Source organism: Carya illinoinensis, chromosome 11, assembly GCF_018687715.1.
Source record: "Carya illinoinensis cultivar Pawnee chromosome 11, C.illinoinensisPawnee_v1, whole genome shotgun sequence".
NCBI lineage: Eukaryota > Viridiplantae > Streptophyta > Magnoliopsida > Fagales > Juglandaceae > Carya > Carya illinoinensis.
In genome coordinates, this window is record NC_056762.1 from 39,865,556 (window position 1) to 39,891,030 (window position 25,475).

General features: G+C 35.8%; 1 protein-coding gene across 3 annotated transcripts; it reads right to left on the bottom strand.

The window, feature by feature from the left end:
• Window positions 1–4,712: 4,712 nt before the first annotated feature.
• Window positions 4,713–18,556, bottom strand: LOC122281090 (probable LRR receptor-like serine/threonine-protein kinase At1g53430). 3 transcript variants are annotated; one of them, XM_043092353.1, is made up of 24 exons: window positions 17,202–18,555; window positions 14,657–14,819; window positions 14,223–14,294; window positions 13,464–13,532; window positions 13,286–13,354; window positions 13,102–13,173; window positions 12,441–12,512; window positions 12,283–12,354; window positions 12,109–12,180; window positions 11,945–12,016; window positions 11,769–11,840; window positions 10,541–10,609; window positions 10,334–10,399; window positions 8,901–8,963; window positions 8,695–8,733; window positions 8,550–8,596; window positions 8,070–8,437; window positions 7,762–7,957; window positions 7,547–7,681; window positions 6,817–6,935; window positions 6,517–6,727; window positions 6,197–6,434; window positions 5,804–5,954; window positions 4,713–5,444 (listed from the first exon to the last, which is right to left on the bottom strand). In XM_043092353.1, exons 1-24 carry the CDS (start codon window positions 17,317–17,319, stop codon window positions 5,001–5,003), a joined length of 3,069 nt encoding a protein of 1,022 aa, XP_042948287.1. In that variant the 5' UTR covers window positions 17,320–18,555; the 3' UTR covers window positions 4,713–5,000. The 3 variants fall into 3 exon arrangements, with proteins under 3 accessions (XP_042948287.1, XP_042948288.1, XP_042948289.1); XM_043092354.1 differs by having other exon boundaries at window positions 8,550–8,593; window positions 17,202–18,554; XM_043092355.1 differs by lacking the exon at window positions 7,547–7,681 and having other exon boundaries at window positions 17,202–18,556.
• Between the last annotated feature and the right edge of the window lie 6,919 nt (window positions 18,557–25,475).

Below are 25,475 nucleotides of genomic sequence, written 5' to 3' on the forward strand. Positions count from 1 at the left end.
TGATCTTAATTGTTCAATAGGTCTTTATATATAAAGTATGTTTTAAGCATTTGAGATATTTTCAATTTGGTGCATAGTATTGCTAAAGAAAAAAAATTTATCCGCTACAAATATTGCATAATGTTAGATGCATGTTAGGAACATTGCATCTTATATGTCATGAACGGGGACAGGTAACCTTGTGTTGCACGTCTCGACACTTCAAATGTCCGTCTGATCCCAGACGAAATTTGGGAATGTCACTGACCGGTGCAAAACTGCAAGTGCACAGTATCGTAGTTTTATAGTAAAGTAATAAGTAGAGTATCGTTCTCAGGGATTGGTACCTTACTCTTGCCAAATACCAAAATTTTACTAATCTCAATTTTATCTAGAGGAATCGCTAAGGTTTTTGTAGTTGCAAATAAACTTAGATCAACTCAAAGAGAAATAAGCAAAGAAAATAAAACTGACTTTCAAAGATCAAATTCAATGGGGAAGAAACCTTCTAGGAAATCGATTTCACCATAATTCTTCACTATGCTTTTCTCATCCAGCTAATTTAACTTAAACCTCTTTTGTCTATTAGCAAATCTCTAATTCATCCAAAAGCCTCTTTCGATAGTCAATTGGAAGTGATTCTAGTTTATCAATTCACACAAGAGTATGCAAATTAAATAATCAAGAACGCAATAAGACCAATGATTTAATTACTACACAGGTTCATACAAGTCTTTCGATCTCTATACTTACCTATGCTGAAATATCCAAGATCTACCCTATGATTCCCTCTTTCGATAGCAAATCACAAGATTAATAATCATCTAATCAATGGCCAGTTAATTAGAAGCATTAAACTCAGAATAAATCAGATAAACAAAGAGAGAATTGCATTAAATTAGCATGGACAAACAAGCATAGTTCGGAATTAGGTTACATCGTTTTCCTAGAAAGAAGAAAATTTAGCTCATACTAGAATTGGAATTCAACATAAACGAATTCACCATAATTGTTCTGAGAAGATGGGAAGAAGAAAATAAACACTGAAAAATCCTCCTTGCAGCCTCAACTGGTCGTCAAAAGTTCAAGAGAACGATTCAACGCCTTTCTCCCGTCCGTGCTCGTGTATGAATCCAACGTACGTGCAATAAATTGGAATTCCGTCTCCAAAACAAATGATTTGAATCCCTCTAGCTATGTTTTTCTCTCCCAAAGAGTGTTCTCCAGTCAAAACTCGCGGCTCTAGAGTGAAGAATGGCCTTTTATATGGTCCCACGGCGGAAAACCTAAAATCTGTCAAAATACGATGTTCGCTCGAGCGGGGTGTCGAGCGCACGTCGAGCGTTCGACTCTGCCTGATTTCGCTCGAGCGGCCTATCGAGCGCACATCGAGCGTTCGACTCTGCCTGATTTCGCTCGAGCGGCCAATGTCTCCGCTCGAGCGATCTTCGTTTTTCAGCAACCTGCTCGAGCTTCCTGTCGAGCGGCAGTCGAGCGTTTGAATCTGCCTGAATTCGCTCGAGCGGCCAAAAGCCTCCGCTCGAGCGAACTTGTAAAATCTGCAATATGAAATTTTGCAAGCCATCAGTCACAAATGCTATGACAAATTATATTATGTGTTTGATGCTAGAAAAAATTATATGCTCTACGGGTTACTTTGATCTAAGATTTTGCTTATGTATTGTTAGCTGCCTCAAAACACTACCGAAGTGTTGGATTGTAGTGGCACCAAGTTAGGCATTGTAGTGATTGAGACTCAAGAAATTATAAACCATCTTATTTAACTTGGTCATACTCTCTAAATGTTCCATATTTTGTGAGTATATTGGTTTGATTTTTAACTGTTATATTATGTTCAGAGATGCAACTTGGGGTGGATGTAACCCAGCCGAATAGCTTGCTTGGGACACAACCATGACTATAAGTCAAGGTGGAAAAGATAGATCTATCTTTCCCACCTTGATGGCACCCAAATGATATGAAGTGGTTTAGATATATTGTGAATGAATCATGATCGCTTTGTCTTAGCACTGATGATGGTTTATTTAAATATAACTTCAGTATGGGTGTGCAAGATATCGCTTCTAGTGTTTGATATTCTATTAAATTTATTATTGGCTTCTGCTTCTTTTTTTTTTTTTTTTTTTTTTTTTTTTTTTTTTTTTTTTTTTTTGTCTTAGATCATGTTGTTAGGATATATGTGGTCACCTCTAAACGGTGGGATGAGGCTATATTGTGTTTGAGCTAAGGTGGGATGAGATATTTAATATAATATGCGTTGGGATGTAATAGTTAAATTTTTAATCTTTTCTACTTAGTGTATTTATAATGTTTTGTAACAAATTTTTGTGAGCATTGGCTAGTGAAACTGTATTGCTTTCATATGAAAGCCATATAGTTCCACTAATATATATATATATATTTTGTAACAAACTATTTGCAGCAGCTAAACGTCGCTGCTAAAGGAGTAAATTTGTTTTGAATACTTGTAATTTGCGACGATTAACGTAAGTCGCAAATAGGTTTTTAGCGTCAAAATCCAAATTCATTAGAAATATTTTATTTGGAGTGAAAATTTTCGATGGAAATGTATAATTGCGGCAAATAATGTTGGTCTCAAAAAGTTATTAAGGTTTCCATAACTTTTTAGCATCAAAATACAATATCATTGATTATTTTTATTTGTGACAATTACCACCGCAAAAGCCTTTTCCCAACCTTTCTAAATAAAATTGGAATATGCATTTGTGGTGATTTTTCAACCAATTGTGACCAACTTAATTGCCGAAAATAAATTACTATTTGCAACGATTTTTGGCTTTCGATGATTAAGAGCAAAAATAACTATATAATAGCAACAAACTTGCAGCAAATAAAAATAGATGGAAAAAATCAATTGCAGCGATTTTTGCGACTATTTTTGACATTGCAAAAAAGTGTTTTTTCTTGTAGTGAGAGTCATTTTACCACTTGTGATTTTGTATTTGGAACTTTTAGGGCTCATTTTACCACTTGTGGTTTGTATGACACTTGGTGTTCATGTATTTCTTGTTAAATTTTATGATGGTGGGGGAAGCAATCTTGGGTTTCTGGCGGAGCTTATTCATACAATGAACGAGCAACCAAGTCTGATATTAAGATGTGCATTTATGACACATCCTTCTGCATTTATGTCTATTTCTGTCAGTCATTGCTCGCAATAGTTAGCTATCCATGTCAATCAAGGGAATAGGTTTTCTCCTACCATCACAAAAACTAAACGCATAATTCCTTCGATTTTCCAAAGTTTTACAGGGATGTTGAAGTTTGTGTCATTAAGATCTTATATGTTGTGCTATAAGTTCTCTTTTCATTACTGATCTAAAGACTGAACCGATGAGTTTGGTCCGGTACCGAGTTTGTTTCGGTCTGGTATTAGTTTTTTTTTGTTTTAAACCGATCAAAATTTATCTGATTCCGATTTTTCTTTTAAAAAAAAAAAAGAAAAAACCGGATCGGACCGGACCAGTTCATATATATATATATATATTAATTTTTATATATAATATATAATTATATATAAAATAATTTTGTATTATATAATAAATTAGTAATTAATATAATATTAAATTTTAAAATCTTATATCACTATAGTTTATTATATTAATAGTTATACTAATACTATATCACTATATATTATGATATACTATAATATATTACTATATTATATATTATAATATATCACTATAGTCTATATTACAATTACAATATATATTATAATATACTACAATATATTATCACTATAGTATTATATATTATATTATATTAAAACTAAAAAATCGGACTGGAAACTGGTAAAACTAGAGTACCGGTTTAGGAGGATAACCGATGCATAATCGGTTTTGAAAAATGCAAAACCAGTATGCACCAGTTCAATCCTAAATTTTGTCTAAAACTAAACCGTATCGGACCGATTACACCCTTAATTACTGTAGTTATTGTGGCAATAGTTGTTCCTACTTGGTGATTTTGTCACATTTACCATAGACTACCATTCGTATCTTGATGGAATAATAGCTTTGATTCTTGGCTAAATGCAAATCCTTTCAATGATAGCCTGTCAGTTTTTACTTCTCTATGAACATTATGCATCGGCCTTCCTTCTCTGTTCAGATAAATTGCGGTGTTGAAATTTAATTGTAATGGTACAAAAGTGTAAATAGTCTCAAGCTTAGCAAACATGTGAATATTTGAATGTTAGTTAATGTGATCACATTGATCTACCTCTCCTTTTTTCGTATTTAGAACTTTTTAATATAATTTTTTCTCTTTTTCTTGACTATTTGCGTTTTAGTTTTTCGAAGAATTTGACACTTTTGGTTACTTAATTAAAAAAAGAAAAAACAGAATTTGAATTATCTTTTCTAGATAATCTTTTTGACATCATGTCTGGGTAACATATTCTATCGAATATATATATGTAGGCCAAGTTCTACATAACTTGACTTAAAAAATATATATAAAAATGAAGTAATTATTATTGTATGCCACGTCAATTAAAGTCGGTGCTAACATAAAATATTTTAATTACATGACATATTGTGCTAATACTTTTCCTACAAAGTAAATGTATTTCAAGAGTATCTAATACTTTTCCTACAAAGTAAATGTACATTGAGATTACAATACCCATTCATATTGATTGGAAAATAGAGTAGGATGCGATATAAAAACTACACCCTATAATAAAAGGCTGATGCAAGAATATTAGATATAACCATATAACAAAAATCTCAACTACACGATTTTTTCGATAAAATCTTTAAAATTAAAAATAAAACAAAAATCAATACTATAACCATCCCAAGGGGTGGCCCGAAATCCATACCGCCCAAGTGGCCACACACAACCACTAGAATCTGGTAAATAACTAACAACAGTCTTCTTTCAACTGTTGTCCTTACATCATAAGTCAACAGAATATTCTAAAGAAAGACCAAGAAAGAATGCCATAATCTTTCTTATTTTCATCTTCCTTAATATTAATCACTCAAATTAACATCGTAAAGATTTGTGAGAAGCTTGCTCGATGAAGAATGGTACTCTCGGGTGTCGTCCTTAGGGGGGAGAGAGATGGAGGAATCAATCCAAGGTCCATCCTCCAGTGATATGCCTTTCCGCATGTGACTGCGACTGTCTTGAGACGATGAAGAGATATTAGTTTGACTGTCTTGGGATCGCTTCTCAAAGGCTCTGAACCTTGCATCGGGGTTTGTTTCACTGCGCTTGATTATTGGTGCCTGAACTGCAATTTTTCCATCAAGCATACTTATTACGGAAGACATTGATGGTCTGAGAGTTGGAGAGGGGTTGGCGCATAAGAGAGCCAAGTTGAGCATTCTCATTGCCTCTTCAGTGGAGTAGCTTGACCCAAGACTTGGATCCACTAGGTCTAGAAGGTTTCCTTGCTCTTGTAGCACATAGGCCTTCAGTTACACGTAAAAAAAAAAAACACACAAAATTATTCATGATCTCATGCATACTTGCCAACAAAAAACAGATGGCATGCATGAAGGAGGAGCATGTCGAAACCAAGCACAAGTGCACAGAATTACATTAGCATTTCCAGAAATAATATAAATAAGAACCCTTTTTTCATTGTTTAAAAAGTTTACAAAAAAACAAAGATCAATTTTCTGTCATGAGTTTATATACACGATTACAATATACACATGCTACCATAGTAAGTTGAGATAATTTTATTTATGTGTCCAAAGCGACCTTAATCATGGTAAACTAAATATATCAGTAAGAAGTAAGAAGTATATACTACGAGATATATTACCCAGTCTAGAAGAAAAACGAACTCATCCTTTGGCCTGTAACTTGTGTTGCTCTTCCCACTAACAATCTCCAAGGCAACTACTCCAAAGCTGTAAACATCTGCTTTGTCGGTCAAGTAACCCCTCATTGCATATTCTGGAGCCATATAACCTCTGAAGAAAAGCATAAAGCACTAGGACAGTGAGGAATTATGCCATTAGGTAAAATGAAATCCAGCCTAGAGAGGCTTCTAATATCCATTGCAATGGCATCTAACATATTTTCTAAATGATGTGTAAAATCATTACTCCAATTTTTTTTTTCAGTACCCTAGCATAAGATCCTTTATACAATAAAGAAATCCTGTTTAGAGAAGCTCAATGTAGAGGAAGATGTAGAGAGAGATGGGACTCACATTGTTCCAGCAATTCTTGTGCTGATGTGTGTGTTCTCTTCTTCATCAAGCTTAGCTAAACCAAAGTCAGATATCTTGGCATTTAGATCCTTATCAAGGAGAACATTTGTTGCCTTTATGTCTCTGTGAACTATTTTCAATCTTGATTCCTCATGAAGATAAGCTAACCCCCTGGCTATTCCCAAGCATATCTTCTTCCTCATAGGCCAATCCAAGTGTAGCCTGTGCTCCTCGCGACCTAAATTGAAAACCAAGAGAGTTTTCAGTTATAAGTCAAACTATTGAAATACGCAAAAAATGGTTGTCACTGAAGGATTTACCAAAGAGTGCACGGGCAAGACTATTGTTTTCCATGTACTCATATATTAGTAACAACTGGTTTCCTTCGATACAGCATCCATAGAGCCTCACAAGATTTGGGTGCAGTAGTGCAGATATCATGCCTATCTCGGTGACAAATTCACGGCTCCCTTGCTTTGATTTGGAGGATAGCTGCTTAACAGCGATTAGAGCACCATCTGATAGTTCACCCTAAGACCAAGCAAAGCAATTTCAGAAAAGTATTTTCAGATATGTTTTTCCTATGGCTAAAATTGTTGCAGGTGGTCATTCATAATTACCTTGTAAACTGGCCCAAAACCTCCTTCACCTATCTTATTTGCAGGGTCAAAGTTACTGGTGGCAGCTTTAATTTGTCTTAAGGTAAAATGACCTGTTTGTAGATCTAGTCCACGTAGTTCTGTAAGAAGAAAAGAATTCAGAGAACTTCCACAATAAGAGAAGGAAGGAAACAGAAAAGAAAAAATAAAGAATGTGATGGAATGTGTCTCTACCAGTACACACAATGAAACGCAGACATAAACGCATCCATAAAAAATGAGGATCGCTTTGTCCTCCAGTGGGATGTTAAAGGCTGATTAAACCAAAATGCAGTCCATTCTACATTTTGGTCTTGCACTTCAATATCTTCTCCAGGTATCACATCAACAAACATATAACAAAATAAATACAACATATAAGTTCAAATGAGAATTAGAAATCCCACAATTTATTAACAATGACAATGCCAGCCATTACGAATTCCTGAAGGGTATGGACCTTTTACTAGCCAATAATGGCATAAAAATGCCGAAGCTAGAGAAAGAGAGGATCACATCTTAAATCTATCTACTTCGAGTTTATGCATAGTTGTGCATGTGCAGGTGTGTGTGTGTGTATCACAGAGAGAGAGAGAGAGAGAGAGAGAGAGGGGCAATAGTTCAGCTTCTAGCTAAAATTATCTATTAGTGGGTGGGTAGACAATACTTTTTATACTTTTTATGCGTGTGTGTATTTGTGCGATTAACTCACCATTATTGTCAAGGTCTTTCCCCCCCAGATAACCCTTCATACGGAGAGCTGCCAAAGCCAGTACAAGGAGCACACATGACCCAAGTACAATGCCAGCAATAGCTCCGGCAGATAGACCGCGTGAAACATCAAAGTCTACGAGAAGAGAGGGATGTCTACATGAGAAGTTCCCCGTAAAAATGATAGAGATCCTAAGTCATGGCAAAAAAACTTACTTGCTTCCACTGAAATGGCAGAAATAAGAGGACCATAGACAGATAGGTAAGGAATGGCAGTAGTTCCTTTCCCTGCCCAGTACAAATGAATTTCCAGAGTGCTATCTTCAACAGAAACATCAAATTCCTTGATGGTGCCGTTACCAGCAACTTTAGCATCATCCATAATATTAAAATCCTTCAAAACTAAATTCCCCTGATAAAAAAAATTCAAAATTACATCCATTCTCTTTTAAACCCAAACAAAACATTGACAGTTATCACATAACATACTGTCTCTTGATCTTAAGAAACTTTTATCGACTTACTTGAATTGAGACATCAAATATGCGCCTCCCCAGGCTGCTAAATGTCTGATCATCAGAAAAGATTATCTCAGCAAAGTAGAGCTTTACTTTGTAGCTTCCCTTTCGCAAACAAAGGCCGTAGTACTTAAGTGATAGTGGGGAAAGTCGGGCTGTTCGGTAGAATTCTGGGCCAGTCACGTTCAAAGAACCTGAACTCTCCGCGAGGTATCTAGTGTCTTGGTTACCATTGAAAACCCCTGTACTACTGTAAGCCCATTTATCAGAACTAGAACTAAATTGCGAGAAGCCACCCCTATTGGAATCCTCTTCATACTCCTTCCCCATGAATGTGATCCTTGGCCCTCCACAATTGATAAACAATTCATAATCTGCAGATATCATAATAACCATTTCATCTAATACTTCCATAGGTGTCTCCAATAAATAGACTTCTAAGTGCAGTTCTTAAAATGAACAATCTTTATATGTATCTATGCGTACTTTGTGGTTTTCTTGGACAGGGGAGGCCTTTCTTCAAACACCAACTGCTTATAAAAGTTGAAACTTTAGGTTCAGTCAAATAAATCTGTTTTGAATGCAAATTGAGAAAGCAAAATAAATGTGTCTTAAAAAGCAAAGAACTTACGAGTTGTCCCCAAGAGATGAATGACTGGAAACCATATTCCTGTATGATGATATGGATAATTTAAATGCAAGAGGAATGAATATATCAGTCATGTGTACACACAAACTACCATTTATACAGCAGAAGTTTAATATTGAATTCATTTGCTTATCTCTTCAACGGGAATATCTTTGCATTCAGAAGTCATTAATGCTAAAAAAACTTACACAAATGACTCATCTTCACAAGAAAGAGTTGGTGACCCAGAAAAATTGTTGTAAGATATATCCCTGTTGAAAAATCAGGTGCATTGGAAATTTAATCGACAAATCAAACGAATATTCAATAACTACATATCTAAATATCTAAGCAAAATCAAGCTATCAAAAAATATCTAAACAAAATCTAAAACGAAACCCCTAGATATCAAAACCAAAATCTAAGAAAGCAATAAAACAATCAACACTAAGATTTTGGTAACAAAATAGAGACTCATTTGAAAAACCTCTTCAAAATCTAAAGAAATGTGCTAGTGGGCCGCCTAGCACTTACCACTAAAAGTAACACGAGCACAAATATGAGGGTTCATATTTTGATTTTTTATTTTGTAAAGATTTTTTAACATTTTTAATCATTAAAAAAAATAAAAAAATATATACAATTTTACTAATAACCACTTCCTTAATCATTAAGTAAAAATAAATAAATTTAAAAAATTAAAATGCATGAGTGGTAAGATTAATGGGCTCCACTACATTTTTCAAATCTAAAACCAAACCCAAAGGTATCTACTATAGAAAACTTTTGTTACAAACCCACTAAACGACCCGTTCACCTCCCCAACTTTGTGGCTCTAAAACCTCTAACCTTTTTCTATATGAATAATCTTGACGGAAGAACCTCTTCCACTTCAAACTGGAACTCCAGTGGCTGTAGGCTTTTCTGTGGTTTAGTATGAAAATAAAAATTAATGAGAGAGTATCTTGAGGATTCGATATGTTTCATGGAGTTTTCTCTCGAGGAAGACAATATAGGAGCTGTTGTGGCCAATCTCTACCCTAGAAGTCGCACATAATGATCAATGTATAGTTAGAGTTTCTTTAGGTCATTTGGGGACTCTGAATCTAAGTGAAATGTTGTTTCCCACAATGTTCTCCGAAGAAAAGGTCGAGCAACTGCCAAGCAATCTCTCTGTCTAGTTTTTGGGTTAGCTCAATGTCGAGCTATTTTGACCTAGTATGCATTAAAATTTGAAGATCCTTGTAAACTAGGAATCAATAAAGAATTTAGTTAGCTTTCCAATGCCACCAAGATCACCTCAATAAGATGCCAGGATCAAAAGTTAAGGCTGATTTAACATGCCAACACTTTTTTTTCCAATTGCAACCTAGACTCTACCCAACATATTTACAACCTAAGCTTTGTCATAAAAATATGCCAACATGTTATTTTTATATCAACACCTACAATATCATCATAACATTGTTACACTTCTTACCTAAGAAAGAATGAAAACAAATAAAATGTCACAATTTATCAAATGAGTCTCACAATCCAGAAAACAAAAATTTTTAAAAAGTAGCAGCAGCAAGAAATCACTAGTATATAGAAAATTTCACAGCCAAATGAAATGAAGATGCTCAGCTTAAAGTAGACTCACAAGTTTTTTTTTTTGTTCAATACCCACTCAGGTACTTTCCCACTTAACGAGTTGTTGTTTAAGAACCTACATCCATAAAATGCATGTCATCTCCTTTCTTGCCAAGTGAACAGTCATTGTTGCAGAGGAGACAATTTGAGAACCAAATTAAACATGAAGTATTTGCATAAATAAACTAATATTTAGTTCCTATGATTATCAGCTTACATAAAATCTAGTTGCAATGCTCCAATTTCATCTGGAATTCGGCCACTGATATTATTGAAGCTCAGATCTCTACAAGGAGAAAAAAACTTGTATGAACATATATATAATTATTTGTTTCGATGATTTACATACTAATGGTGGAAGCCAATTTGTTTAACAAAATTTATTTTCCAAAATTTTGTTCTAATGGATCAATCAAAACTCTATCCTCCATAAGGCAATTTCTAAGTTTCTTAGATGAATAAAGCCATCACCACAAGTTAGTACGTGATATTGCATAATCCTCCCTAAATCTTATAGGCTGATATATCTAGCAAGGGTATAAGCAGTGGGATATATCAAATTGAAATTATTCAATCGCCATAGCATTTTCTATCTATGGAGAACATAATAATGAACAGGAAAAAATAAAAATAAATTTAAAATATATGAAAGAGAGAAAACCACCACCAGTTTCAACAGAATGAAGGACTAATATAAATGTTGTACATTGGCCGAATGATCTTCTCATAACAGAGAATCCAATTTTTTTACAATGCATAAGTATTTTTGTTGAACCATGAGCTGCCCATCCACTCAAAACTAATTCTTGTGCTTGCAAGTTTTTCATGGAATTAAACACCGCACCTTACATGTCTGATCTTAGAGCGGTTGCAGTGAATAGTATTGTGTACACACCCCAACAATACATACAATAAAAAATTAATTAATTTGGTTGAAACAATAGTCAGTATAATTTTATAATTTTTTCAATCCATATCAAATTAATAAAAAATACTTTCTACAATCAAAAGGAAACTTGTACAAACAAACAATATTCTGCATAATTTTGTCAAATTTTGTTCATCACACGACCTTTTATTGAAGGAAGTTAGTTTTTTTTATTCTGTAATGACATGGAACCCAAAGACTGTAGACACAACATCTTTTTTACTTGGTTAAATACCGTACCCACACAAGAATTGGGTAAATAATTGGCTTTTCAACAATGATAAACTATCATCTTTTTACCGATGAAACTAAATTGTTTGCATCCAATGATTCAAACCTTTGACTTGGGAAGGATAATTTCCAAGGCCAAAACCTTACCACTTGGGCTAACCCCTAAGAGTTAAAAATATTGGATGCATTATAATCGCAGAAGTCAAAAAGAAAAATGTATTCACCCAAAGAAAAATAACTTCAAAATCCGAACATCTTTATAATTAGTCCGTTTTAAGCAACTTACAATCTCTTCAATTTTGGCAACTCTCCAATATAAACTGGGATTGAAGAAGTGATTAAGCAATTCCTAAGCTCCCTGAGAGCACAGAAATAAGAATTTAAGAAACAAAACAACAAAAGGCACAGCTTATTATACGATTAATGTTTGCTTAAAAGATTGAGCATTTATATATAACTTACAGATATTTCAACTTTTTCAAATCCTTCAAATTAGGGAATCCAATACTTGATCCTTTCAAATCAGATATCCTCCTGACAAATAGGACAGATCAGTACAAATCAAATGTACCATCCTTCAGATTTCACATTTCTGCTCAATTAATGTCCAGGAAACATGTGCTCACAATTCTTCTAAGTTCGTCAACTGGGATATGCTAGAAGGAATGGGGCCTTCCATGTCCGTGCCTTGCATATCACTGCCAAAAACAATCCTCAGATAGGACAGAAAAAATACTGAACTTTGATGACTCCAAAAACGGAAAGATGGCAGATAAAAGGAATGGAAGTACAAGACTCACAGTCTTGTAAGATTGATCCAATTCCCAACAAAATCGGGTATCTTCCCTGATATTCTGCTCCCATCTATCCTACTGCAGGCAGTAGCTCAAGTTTGAAGAATTTCTGAATTCTAAAAGCTGCATCTACAAATAAAGTTTTATAGAATGGCACAACTTACAAATCAGATAAATTCTTTAAATTGCCAAATGTTTTCGGTATTGCATCTGTAAAATTGTTTCCAGAAAGAATGCTGCATGATAATGAAACATTAGATCATACTTTTCCTTGAAGCAATACGGCAACAAGAAGTGGTGCAATACAAGTGAGGTGCTGATTTAACATGAATATGACATGTTAGTCATGGATGTGTATGTCCCAAAAGAATGACAATAGAAACACCCTTTATTTATTTATAAAGTCTAGTTCCAGCCAACACACAACTAATATGGGACCCAGTATTCATACAACTCCTGTACCATCCATGAGGCCAACATGTTCATAATCTAGAGATCAAATCCCTCTCAAGGACATTGGAGTACATGATGGGGTGCTAGGACTAATCGTAAGCTTAATTCCATCTATTACACAACCTATGGCACTTAGTACCAATGCAAGATCATCATAATCCACTTCTCAAACGTACTACTTAAATCAATGCTTTCACAGTCCATATTATCCAAGAAGCATGATTGTAAAAGTAGATGGACCATAACCATGCAGACAGAAACATTCAAGCTTGACATATGAAAATGGCAACTATGGGCTTTTATTTCAGTCAACGCAGACAATAAGGAGCAAGTACTTTTGAATGAACAAAAACGGTGTGTTCTAAATCTTACAGTCCTCTCAAGTTGCTCAAATTTCCGAAGCTTTCAGGAAGTTGTCCTCCAAGCAGATTATCTTCCAAGACCCTGGAAAATGACACTTCAACTGTAATCTGGGTAGTATATCATTCTTCTTTGATGACTTTTTTTTAAACTTTTTTTTTAATTAGCTAACAAACAACTCTAATTCATGACTTACAGCCACTCGAGTGAACTAATGTCGCCAATTTCCGGAGGAACTCCACTTATCCGGTTTCCCAAAAGGGACCTGCAGATTTCCAACTGTTACAGACTAACCAACCTGCTGACCCTTTGGCCAATACCACCATGGCAAATAATGAAGGCCATCATAGATACAAATGCAAAATAGTACTTACAAACTGACAAGAGGGAGCTTAGCAAAACTTGTGGGAATTGATCCATTGATATAATTGTGAGTGAGATCGCTGTTTAACAAAGGAAACTTCCCTTAGTCTTCAAGGTCATTATACAAATGGGTACCAATCTTCCATCCAAATTGGTTCAAAAAAAGGGAACAGGTTCCTTTGATGGTATTAATAACTTAATTTTTATGCCAAAAAAGAAAGTACTCTTTGTTGTTAACATGGCATGGCTTGCATTGTACATGCTTGGCTACCAAACTCGGAAAAATATTATGATCTTTCTACTAACCTAGTTTTGGTCTTATCCTATACTACACTCCTATCACATTGTGTTGATGCGGCATTGTTGATCCACCATCAGATTAGTCCTTATTTTTTAAAATAATAGATTCAAAAATTGATGGGCAATGACACGTCAACACAATGAGATAAAATTTGAGATGAGGATATAATATATAGTATTTTCCTTACCGTATTGGTTGTTTCTTTTACAATAAATGATGCTAGTGGTCTTCACAAGTTCTAAGAAAACCAATTCAAATCCTATTTGAAATATTATGATCTCTAGAACAGAAAGGTCTATCAAGGAATGCATGGGCGCCATGCGCAACGCCCCCCTCCCCCCCCCCCAAAAAAAAAAACAAATTTTACAAGTATTCCGTAACCAAGAATCTGAGTGGAAAATTGAGCAAACTGATGATGTAATGAGGTGAGTTGACATCTTTAATCTAGAAAAGTAGGCATTCCTCTTACAGTATTCGCAGATTAGTCAATTCTCCAAATTCAGCCGGTAGAACTCCAGTTAAATTGAGATCCTTCAGTTGACTGTCACACGAACAAAAGATGGATGAAAGCATTAAAAGAACTAAGATATATATAGTAATCTTATATATACCAGTTCCAAGAATTAGTACACTCAGAGACTACTCTAACCAAATTTTGATTAAAGGACTTCTAGTGTTTGTCAGAAAACAAAAAGTACCATGAGGTCATCCATGTTTTTGCACATTTATATATATTGTTGCTGCATATGTATACTGCAACTACAAGTTTTCAATACTAAAGATAAATATTTTCTTGCTGCCCATTAAAAAAAATATAAGGTTCATGATAAATCTAATGTTGGCATACATGCATATGCATGTTTATCAAAGAAAATGCGGGAAAAAGAAATAGAAACGTCATACATTCCTGTGATGCTGCAAACCGTGGTATTACAGTCGCATGAGGCATTACGAGTTGGAGCGTCGATTGTATCTGTCAGGTTGACATTCCTAACCTGGCAAAAATTTTCGCTGCTACTCCAATTGAAGTTCTTTAATTTGATGGATATTGCTTTCAGAGCTTTCACTGTCAGATAAAACCAATTGTTTATCCAAATACATGTACGTTAGATGAAAATTAGGAATCATGCAAAGCAAAAACAAAAAAGGATTTGAAAAGCAACAATTAAGAGAAGAGAGATTATACAATTCTCTTGTCCTCAAAAGCAAATAAGTTATCATTAAAGCATTTCTCATTTATCAAATGGCATGAAGCCCAATAGTAAAAGAGATATAATGTCAACAAAATTCAGATATCATGAAACCAGCCCTAGCACTTTGCATTGCAATAGTAAAATAGTGACGCGTCGGTCTACCAAGTCAAACCAACCAAGTTCAAAACCACCAGCTAGAGTTCGATCTATGCTTTTTAATCACGTGTCCGTCTACCAGGAAAAGTTTATGTTACCATATAAAAAAAATTAAAAATTATATGGTCTGAATTTATGAATAATAAAATTTTTATACGGAATTTATGAATAATAAAATTCTTTTTTTTTTTTAAAAAACAACTTTTCATTTTCCGTTCTAATATGTTTTAATTTGCAACCAAAAAAAAAGTCATCTCCAAACAATATTTTAAGATATAAATTAAATAATAAAATTTATTTATTAATAGAGATCTTAAATATTTGAATATTTATTTTATATTCTATCCTATTTAATTAAAATACTCAACTCATTATCTCTGGTAGAAGAGAGTATTATGATATATGAAATAATAAAATAGTGATTTGAAAAGAAATGCTGTTTTCATAGGCATGGAAACACATCGCACCAATTAATGAAATTAGGAGAACAGAAATAGTAAAATAACATGCACATGGCAAGTTGCAAGTCCAAGGCATATTCAACTACACATTTTAATTGCAGGCAAAATGACGACCCACGGAAAATGAACCATAAAACCAAAAAATTAAATAAATAAATAAAAAGTGACGCCAATTCAACCTTCAAAACTTTGAAAAAAAAAAAAACAAATAGAAATGCTTTGGGTCCTGAATTCGGGACCCAAATTGTCTACCGAAAGATTTTTTTTTTTTTTTTTTTTTACTTAGTGATTAAAAAAATAAATTTTTAATAATATTGTAAATTTTTTAAAATATATAAAAAATAAAATACCTTCTCCTATGAGTATTCAAGCTATATCAATTTGTCTTTCTCTCCACTTATATACTTTATGAGTTGAGTCACAGCCACCAACTTGGAATCTAAAGTTGGGTCTACACAAGTGCAAAATATTCTTAAATATTTAAAAAAAAAAGTTATAATATTAATTAAAAATAATTACTTACTTAATTATTAAATAAAAAATATCAAAATAAATTCTGGCCAAATATGTTAAAATGTTTTTATCATGCACCCTACTACTACAGCGGAAAGGTTATCCAACGCGCCTTATTTTTATTTTATTTATATATATATATATTTAAATATTTTTTTAAAAAAATTATAATATCATTTAAAAATATTTTTTAATCACTTTCGGTGGTCCTTTTATCATTAAAAAAGACGAAGGGGGACAAAAGAAAGAAAGAGACGGTCGACCCTCGTGACAATTTCATGCACGTAACAAATAATTAAATGAAAAGGTTGATATCTCAAATCTCATAAAGTAGCCTACCAAGTGGGCCCTCCGCCATACCTACAGTAGCTCCTAGATCTTCCGTGGACGGCGAAAGAATATGATGACTCTCTCGTCTTTATTTAACGTCAAAATCAATTGTGAATTTTTTATAATGTTTTATCCCAATATTGGGGATGGGGATGGCACTACAATTAAATCACAAACCCATAGTTTCCTTTAAAGATTAAGATTCTGCTTGGTGAGTGAAATTTTTTATACGAGAATTTTAAGTTTTAAGATTAAATATTAAATTTTATTATTATTATTATTTTAAAATTTGAAAAAGTAAAAAAAAAATTAAATTATTTATTATATTTTATATGAAAATTTAAAAAAATTGTAATGATGAGATGAAAATTTTATATTTAAGATGAGAATTCTTTATGGCTAAAGAGTACCTAAAAAATAAAACACGACATTTGCAAAACAAATCTAACACAAACACTGTATAGAACCGTCTTCAAAACAGCCTTTGTTAATATTAATTTTATTTTAAGATTTAAAAAAATTAAATTATTTATTATATTTTATAAAAAAATTTAAAAAAATTAGAATAATTATATGAGATTAGATGGTTTCTTAAATTAAAATTAAAAAATAAAAACAAACTTAGGAACAAAAATTATAATTGCCTTGAAAGTTGGAAATGAAGAAATTAAAAACCATCTCGGCAGTCCTGGAAACAAAGTTGTCGCACAAATAAAGCGAATAGAGAGAGCAGTTGTAGCAACAAATTGTAAACGGCCACCCAGATGTCTAATTTCCGAAAGTAAAGGTACGTACCTTCGTTTTGTGGCAAGGGTGGAGCGTTCGTTCCAAACCCAGCAGTGAAGGAATTCAGGACCAAGATGCCAAGAACAAGAACATAGACAACCTTATGATCTGAGCTCAAGAACCCCATTTTCTTCTCCCAACAAACTCAAACTACTGCTACTGCTAAGGTCCAATACATAAGAGAGACAAAAGGCCAAGAATATCGACCACACTAACAAAGACCAGAGGGAGAGAGAAGTCGACGAGGGGCTTGAATATAAGTGGACTAGAGCTTAGAATAAGACAAAACAAGTGGAATAGAGGTCGTTCAACGAGTAAGGAAACGAGAGAAAAATTAAAGAGAGATTCTTGTTGCAGCCGCTTGAGGGAACCTCGGCGTAACCGGGCGTCCACGTGGAAATGAAACTGTGCATTTCGTATGGATCAAAACGCAGCGTTCCCTCCCTAAAGAATTGAATTCCCTCCCACGGTCCCACCCAAGAGTTGCTCCCAGTGTCTTCAACCCGTAAGAAGACGAAAGTCCCTCCTACAGATTGTTGTTCCTAGTCAACCCACCATATATTTTGACAGAGTTGCCTGTAATGGGGCTCTGAATTGGATAACATTTGTATTATCAATTGACATAGCAAGTGAGGAGTTTAGGGACAGAGTAGAGTTTCCATGCAAACCCAATATATGCTTCACGGAAAAGTTCAACTGCAAGTTATTAGTATCGAGTGGATTCCTTTATTATGCTAATCCAACTTCCAAAGAATAATCTCATTTCTGGGTTTTAAGGGATGCTAAAACCATTATTGGATGAAGCAGCTTACGCTACGTCTTTCATCGATTCTTTCATACCAGATAGTTTGAGGACTTTCCTTTGTGATGATTTCCTACCTCTAGCAATAATAAACGAGAATGAAAGGTCTTATCCAAAGTGTGTAAAGTCATTTCTTCCTCAGTTTCCCCCAAGAAAACAAGAAGCCAGAAGAACCCACTGGTTCGGATATGTGCGATTTTATGAGTAACTACCCGAAAGTTCAATACTTCAACGTTGTAATCTACTAATAGAATCTGTAAAGTTTAGGTGGAGAGAGGGAAAGAGAAAATATTGAAAAACCCAGGATCTGACAACTACCAACGAAAGCAGATCAATGAGAGAAAAATGGGTAGGTAAATTGAATTTGGATGGGATGCATCCAGCTCCAGTTGGATTGGGAGAGACCCACACGAAGACGATGGACAAAGATGGACGAGATCTACCAGTTGTTCACATGAAGAAGATCAGATCTACCAGTTGTTCACACCAAGACGAAAACGACGAGCTCTTCCTTCTTCCAGACCCGAAGACCGACGGTAGCTTCTGAAAATTTACTTCCCTCCTTTCCCTTTCTTTCGCCTGTTTTGTTTTTTTACTTTTTTTGTTTTTTAATATAAATGCTTAGTGTTATTTCCACGTGGAAGCCGATTACGTCTTATTCAGTTCTTCCACCGACAGGCATTATCGCGTACACGGTACACCTGCGGAGACCGATGACGTGGCGGGAGTCAACGTTTGTTTTATATATATATTTTTTTTAAATAACAAAAGTGGAGAAAGAAGAAGTCGATTACGAGAAGCGCCCGCCACTCTCTCTTCTTCCTCGCGACAAGAATAGCAACCATACTAACAAGAAAAATGATATTTGTTTGAACAAACAACATGCAATTATTTAAGAAAAAATAAATTAATATAAAATTTGTATAAAAAAAGAAGTCGATTACGAGAAGCGCCCGCCACTCTCTCTTCTCCCTCGCGACAAGAATAGCAACCATACTAACAAGAAAAATGATATTTGTTTGAACAAACAACATGCAATTTGTTGACCAGCCACCCAAGTGGCATGACTTGTACATGCATCGTAAGGTGCATTGTCTTGTTAGGCACCATTCGGTGCCTTGTTTCTATTAGGCTTCCACTCCGTATTTTCAGCAGCTGATTGCTGCACCGAAATTAGCAGCTGAAGAGAACTTCTCCTATAAATAGGAGAGTTCTGATCAGCAGAAAGAAGTGTGGGTGAGAAGAAAAGTAGAGAGAAAGAGGGACGTGAGAGAGAGATAGAAATTTGTAGAGTGATTTGTAAATCTCGTACAAATTCTATAAAAGAGGCTCCAGTGGATGTAAGCAATTTGCTGAACCACTTTAAAATTATTTTGTGTAATTTTCGGATAGGCCTGTGCCACAACAATTAGTATCAGAGCCACTAGGTTCTTTTTGTGAGGTGGATTTTTGGTGTGGTAGTGTGGATACGTACAGTCTAAGGAGGTTATGTCTAGGAGATTGCAAATTTTAAGTGTGTCCATTGTGACCCTCCAATCTTTCCTGGGAACTGACTTAGTGTGGTACTATTCATTTCTACAGTAAAAATTCATCAAGAGCTCTGGTTCAAGCTGTCCGAAAATTCAAGTTAGTCAAAATAAATTTTTGACAACTCCAGGGTGTTCCTCGCGTTGAGACGAATCTGTTGCCGCAAACGGAATCGAAAACGGAGGTCGGAGGAGCCCACACGCGCCCCTAGAATATCGGCGCGTGCATCTGCTGCAACTCACGCGCCCCCACGCGCTCCAGAGGAGAAAGACGCGTGTCAAACACGCTCCCCACGCGCCCCACCCGCCCTACAGTGTTTCAGCGCGTGAAATCCACAGTGCTGTAGCGCGTGTGTCACACGCGCCTGCTCGCCCCCACGCGCACTGTGCAGCGCGTGCATCCCACGCGCCAGACAGATCAGAACCGTCCGTTTTTCAGATCCAATTTCGGCTTGATCTAAGCCATTCGGAGTCCGATTTCAACAATCAAATAGTGCTTTCCTACTATTTGGATCGTTCCGGACTTATCCGTACGGTTAGAATTTTGAAATTTTGAGTCTAAAATTTCTAAATTGAAATGGAAAGATCTGGAAGAGATAGGAGTTCTGATAATGCCAGTAGCTCCGGGCGTCGGTCTACTGTGTCAAATGCCAAGTTTGAAGTTGAAAAGTTCGATGGAACAAACAACTTCGGCATGTGGCAGTGTGAAGTCATGGATGTGTTGATCCAACAAGAGTTGGATATTGCATTGGGAGGAAAGCCAGATGATATGACTGATCAGGATTGGAAGAAGATTAATACTCAAGCTTGTAGTACAATCCGATTATGCCTTACCAAAGAACAAAAGTATTTTGTCGTGAGAGAGACAAATGCTAAGGTACTTTGGCAGAAATTGGAGGATAAGTTCATGAAGAAGAGCATTGAGAGCCGTTTGCACTTGAAGAATAAGCTCTTCAGATTCCAATTTCGTGAAGGTATTTCTATGTTTGAACATCTGAATAGTTACAACCAAATTCTTGCTGATTTGTTAAATTTAGATGTTGAAATTGAAGATGAAGATAAAGCTTTACTTTTGTTAAATTCCTTGTCCGATACATATGAGCATCTAATTACTACTCTATTGTATGGGAAGGAAAGTATTAGTTTTGATGATGTATCTAGTTCTTTAATTAGCAATGAGTACCGGAAAAAGGATAAACAGGTATGTTGAACCCAAGATTTCAAGTTTTATGTAATTATATATTTACACATGGATTTTGATGATAACAAATGAATTCAAAGAATAAAGAAGTCTCAAACTCAAGTTGTCTACACAATGGAGTCAAGCACATCAAGGAAACAAGCATGAGCAAGAAGGGAACAAGTTCACATTAAAATTATAGAGTAATGTTGTAAATCTCTTCAAAATTCGAAATTAGGATTAATGCTCAAAATTAATATTTTATCATAAAGCATTAAAATACATTTTCCACATATGCATGAATATTTTTGAAAATTAAATTTGAAAATTTTGAAAGATGATTGATTGTCATCTTTTGCATGTGCATGCCTTGATTAAAGGGTTGAATTTTGAAAATATTAAAGATGATTGATTATCATCTTTCACATGTGCATGTTTTATTTGAATTTTTTCAAAAGTGATTGATGCTTTTTTAGACTTATACAAAAAGTAAAAGATTAGGTTTGAATTTTTTGAAAATGAAAGTGTGCTCATTTTGTCATATGCCAAAAGTAAAAGATTAGGTTTGATTTTTTTGAAAAAGTGAATGATGTTGTCTTTGACAATTGAAAAAGAAGAACCTTTTATTTGAATTCTTTGAAAAAGTGAATGATGTTGTCTTTGACAATTGAAAAAGAATAACCTTTTATTTGAATTTTTTGAAAAAGTGAATGATGTTGTCTTTGACATGTGAATCTTTTTAAATTTGAATATGAAGTCTCATATGCCTATAAATAGATCATTTGAGAGCTTCACATTCACAACACCAAGAGCATACAACATTCATTCAAAGCTTTCATTCTCTCTTCTCTAAGCATTGAGCCTTAATCCTTGTTCATTTTGAGAGATATAGTTTGCGCTGTATTGTTCTTATTTCACTCATTGAGGAGTGTTTTATGATAACCTACTCACTATCAGCTCTTGTATCAGAAAAAGGGTGTGTATAACCCTTGTGTGTGTAGAAAGTATTCTACACGGGAAATAATTGAATCACCACGTGTAAGGTGATTGCAAGTGTAGAGGGTGTTCTACACGGATCCTTTGTAGCGATATTGTTCAAAGGTGTAATAGGTTTCTATCTCCACCTGAAGGAGGTTGAATAGTGAATTTGGATATCCTCAAGGGGTAGCTTGAGGCGAGGACGTAGGCAGTGGGGCCGAACCTCGTTAACATACTGAGTTTGCTTCTCTCTTACCCTTACTCTTTATATTTATTGTTATTTCATATTTTGTTTATATTTTATATTATATATTTGATTTATAATTGTTATTTTTTTTATACAACTCAATTCACCCCCCCTCTTGTGTTAGTCATCTGGGCAACAAGGTACATCAAGATACATCAAGTGAAGCTTTAACAGCAAGAGGGAGACCAAAGTCAAGGTATCCCGGAAGGAGAAAAGGATTTCATTCGAAAACCCGGGCCACATCACGTGGTTCATCAGTCGGCAGAAAACTCGCCAGAGACGAGTGTTCCTTTTGTCACAACAAAGGACACTGGAAGAAGGATTGTCCCAACCGGAAGGGACAACAGCAGAATCAACCCACCACAGCCAATGTCGTGGACAGAGATGATGATTCGGATTTTTCCTTGATAAGCTCATCATCCATTTGTCATTCCGATGAATGGATTATGGATTCCGGATGTACCTATCATATGTGTCCCAATCGGGACTGGTTTACTAACTTCACAAAGATCGAGGGTGGAGCAGTACTTATGGGCAATGACAGTGCCTGTAAGACTCAAGGAATAGGTAGCATTCGGTTAAAGCTGCACGATGGCAGCGTCAAGACTCTGACAGAAGTTCGGTACGTTCCGGACTTGCGGAAGAATCTCATCTCACTGGGATCTCTGGATTCGAAGGGATTCAGAATCGTCATTGAAGACGGAACTCTCAAAGTACTAATGGGAGTTCAGGTGGCAATGAAGGGCTTGAGGCGAGGAAACTTGTACTTCTTACAAGGAAGTACTGTTGCTGGAAGAGCTTCCACAGGCTGTGAGAAGTTAGATGAGACTGATGATGACACCACCAGTCTTTGGCATATGCATATGGGACACGCAGGAGAAAAAGCTTTGCAGACACTGGTGAAGCAAGGCTTACTCAAAGGTGCCAAGACTGGTAAACTATCTTTCTGTGAGCACTGTGTATTGGGGAAGCAGAGGCGGATCAAGTTTGGAACCGCAGTACACAATACACAAGGAATACTTGACTATGTGCACTCCGATGTTTGGGGACCTACCCAAAATGCATCTTTGGGAGGTAAACATTGGTTTGTAACTTTTGTTGATAATTATTCTCATCGTGTGTGGGTGTATACGATGAAGAATAAAGATGAAGTGCTGAAGATCTTCCTTGATTGGAAGAAAATGGTTGAGACTCAGACCGACAGGAAGATTAAGCGGCTCAGATCTGATAATGGAGGTGAGTACACTTCAGACCCCTTCATGGAAGTATGCCGGAGAGAGGGAATTGTCAGACACTTCACGGTACGAGGTACACCGCAGCAGAACGGTGTGGCAGAACGAATGAATCGTACTTTATTAGAGAAAGTGCGATGTATGTTGCTAAATGCTGGATTGAGTAAACAATTTTGGGCTGAAGCTGTGACATATGCCTGCCACCTCATCAACCGACTACCCGCAGCTGCCAATGATGGGAAGACACCCATTGAAATGTGGAGAGGTAAACATGCTACTGATTATGACTTTTTACACATTTTCGGATGTCCTGCTTACTATCATGCTAAAGAAAGTAAGCTTGATCCTAGAGCCAAGAAAGCAAAATTCTTGGGCTTTAGTACCGGTGTAAAAGGGTATAGACTCTAGTGCATAGAGTCCAAAAAGGTAATCATCAGTAGAGATGTTACATTCAACGAATCTGAGATGCTTAAGTCACATAAGCATAAAGATTCTAGTGAAGGCAGCAGTAATGGCGAAACATCAGATGATTCGCAGAATGTGGAGTTTATTACTTCAAAGAAGCATGGACAAGATGAGACTGATAATTCAGTCACAGTACCTCCATGTCAACCCGAATCAATAGCAACCAACAGACCGAGACGAGAGAAACGTGTACCAACACGTTATGCAGACTATGTGACATATGCATTACCAGCTGAAGGGGGTGAAATCCCAACCACTTACAGAGAAGCCGTACATTCCAGTGAACAAGTTGAATGGATAAAGGAGATGAATGAAGAGATGCATTCTCTTCACCAGAACCAGACTTGGGAGCTTGTGCCGCTTCCAAAAGAAAAGAAGGTAATTGGCTGTAAGTGGATCTTCAATCAGAAAGATGATCAAGCTGCTAAAAATGGAGTGCGATACAAAGCTAGGTTGGTAGCCAAGGGCTACGCTCAGACAGAGGGAATTGACTACAGTGAAGTATTCTCTCCTGTTGTGAAGCATTCATCCATTCGGATATTGCTGGCTTTGGTTGCACAATATGATCTGGAGTTAGCACAGCTTGATGTAAAGACAGCTTTCTTACATGGTGATCTGGAAGAGGAGATTTATCTGTCTCAACCAGAAGGATTCAAAGAAGCTGGCAAAGAAAACTGGGTATGCAGTCTGAAGAAGTCTCTCTATGGCTTGAAGCAGTCACCTCGGCAATGGTATAAGCGGTTTGACCGCTTTATGATGGATCTGAAATACACTCGTTGCCAATACGATCATTGTGTATATTTCAGAAAACTTGCAGATGGATCTTTCATTTATTTGCTTTTATATGTAGATGATATGTTAATTGCATGTAAAAGTAAGGGGGAGATAGACCGCTTAAAAACTCAGTTAAGTAATGAGTTTGAAATGAAAGATCTGGGAGAAGCACGAAGAATACTGGGGATGGAGATCAGCAGAGATAGGGTGAAAGGTACAGTTCACCTTACTCAGAAGCAGTATCTGAAAAGAATACTGAAACGATTCAACATCGACTCGAAGACGAAGCCGGTGAGTACTCCTATGGCCTCATATTTCAAGCTCAGTGCATTGCAGTCTCCTAAAACCGATGAAGAGCGGGACTACATGAAGAATGTCCCATATGCAAGTGTTGTTGGAAGCTTAATGTATGCCATGATGTGTACACGACCTGATATCTCCCAGGCCGTTAGCTTAGTTAGTCGCTATATGCATAATCCTGGAAAGGTTCATTGGCATGCGGCTAAGTGGATTCTACGGTATATTGTGAAGACCGTAGATATTGGTTTGAAGTTCGAGAAGAGTGAAGATAGTCTAGTAACTGGGTATGTTGACTCAGACTATGCAGGTGATCTTGACAAACGCCGATCGACAACTGGATATGTGTTCACTATGGCTGGAGGACTAGTTAGTTGGCGATCAACTTTGCAGTCGACAATTGCACTATCATCAACTGAGGCTGAATACATGGCTGTAACAGAATCCGTGAAAGAAGCCATTTGGTTACAGGGACTGGTAACAGATTTGGGCTTTGAGCAGCAAGAGGTTACCGTTTACTGTGACAGTCAAAGTGCAATCCATTTGGCCAAGAATCAAGTATACCACTCTAGAACAAAGCATATAGATGTCCGTTTCCACTTCGTACGTGAGATATTGGAAGAAGATGACATCAAACTTCAGAAGATTGGCACTGAAGATAATCCAGCAGATATGTTGACGAAGGTCGTCACAGGAATCAAGTTCCAACACTGTTTGGACTTGATCAGTATTGTACACTGCTGAGCACCCTCGGGTGCAATGGAGCATATTCGATAGCAGAA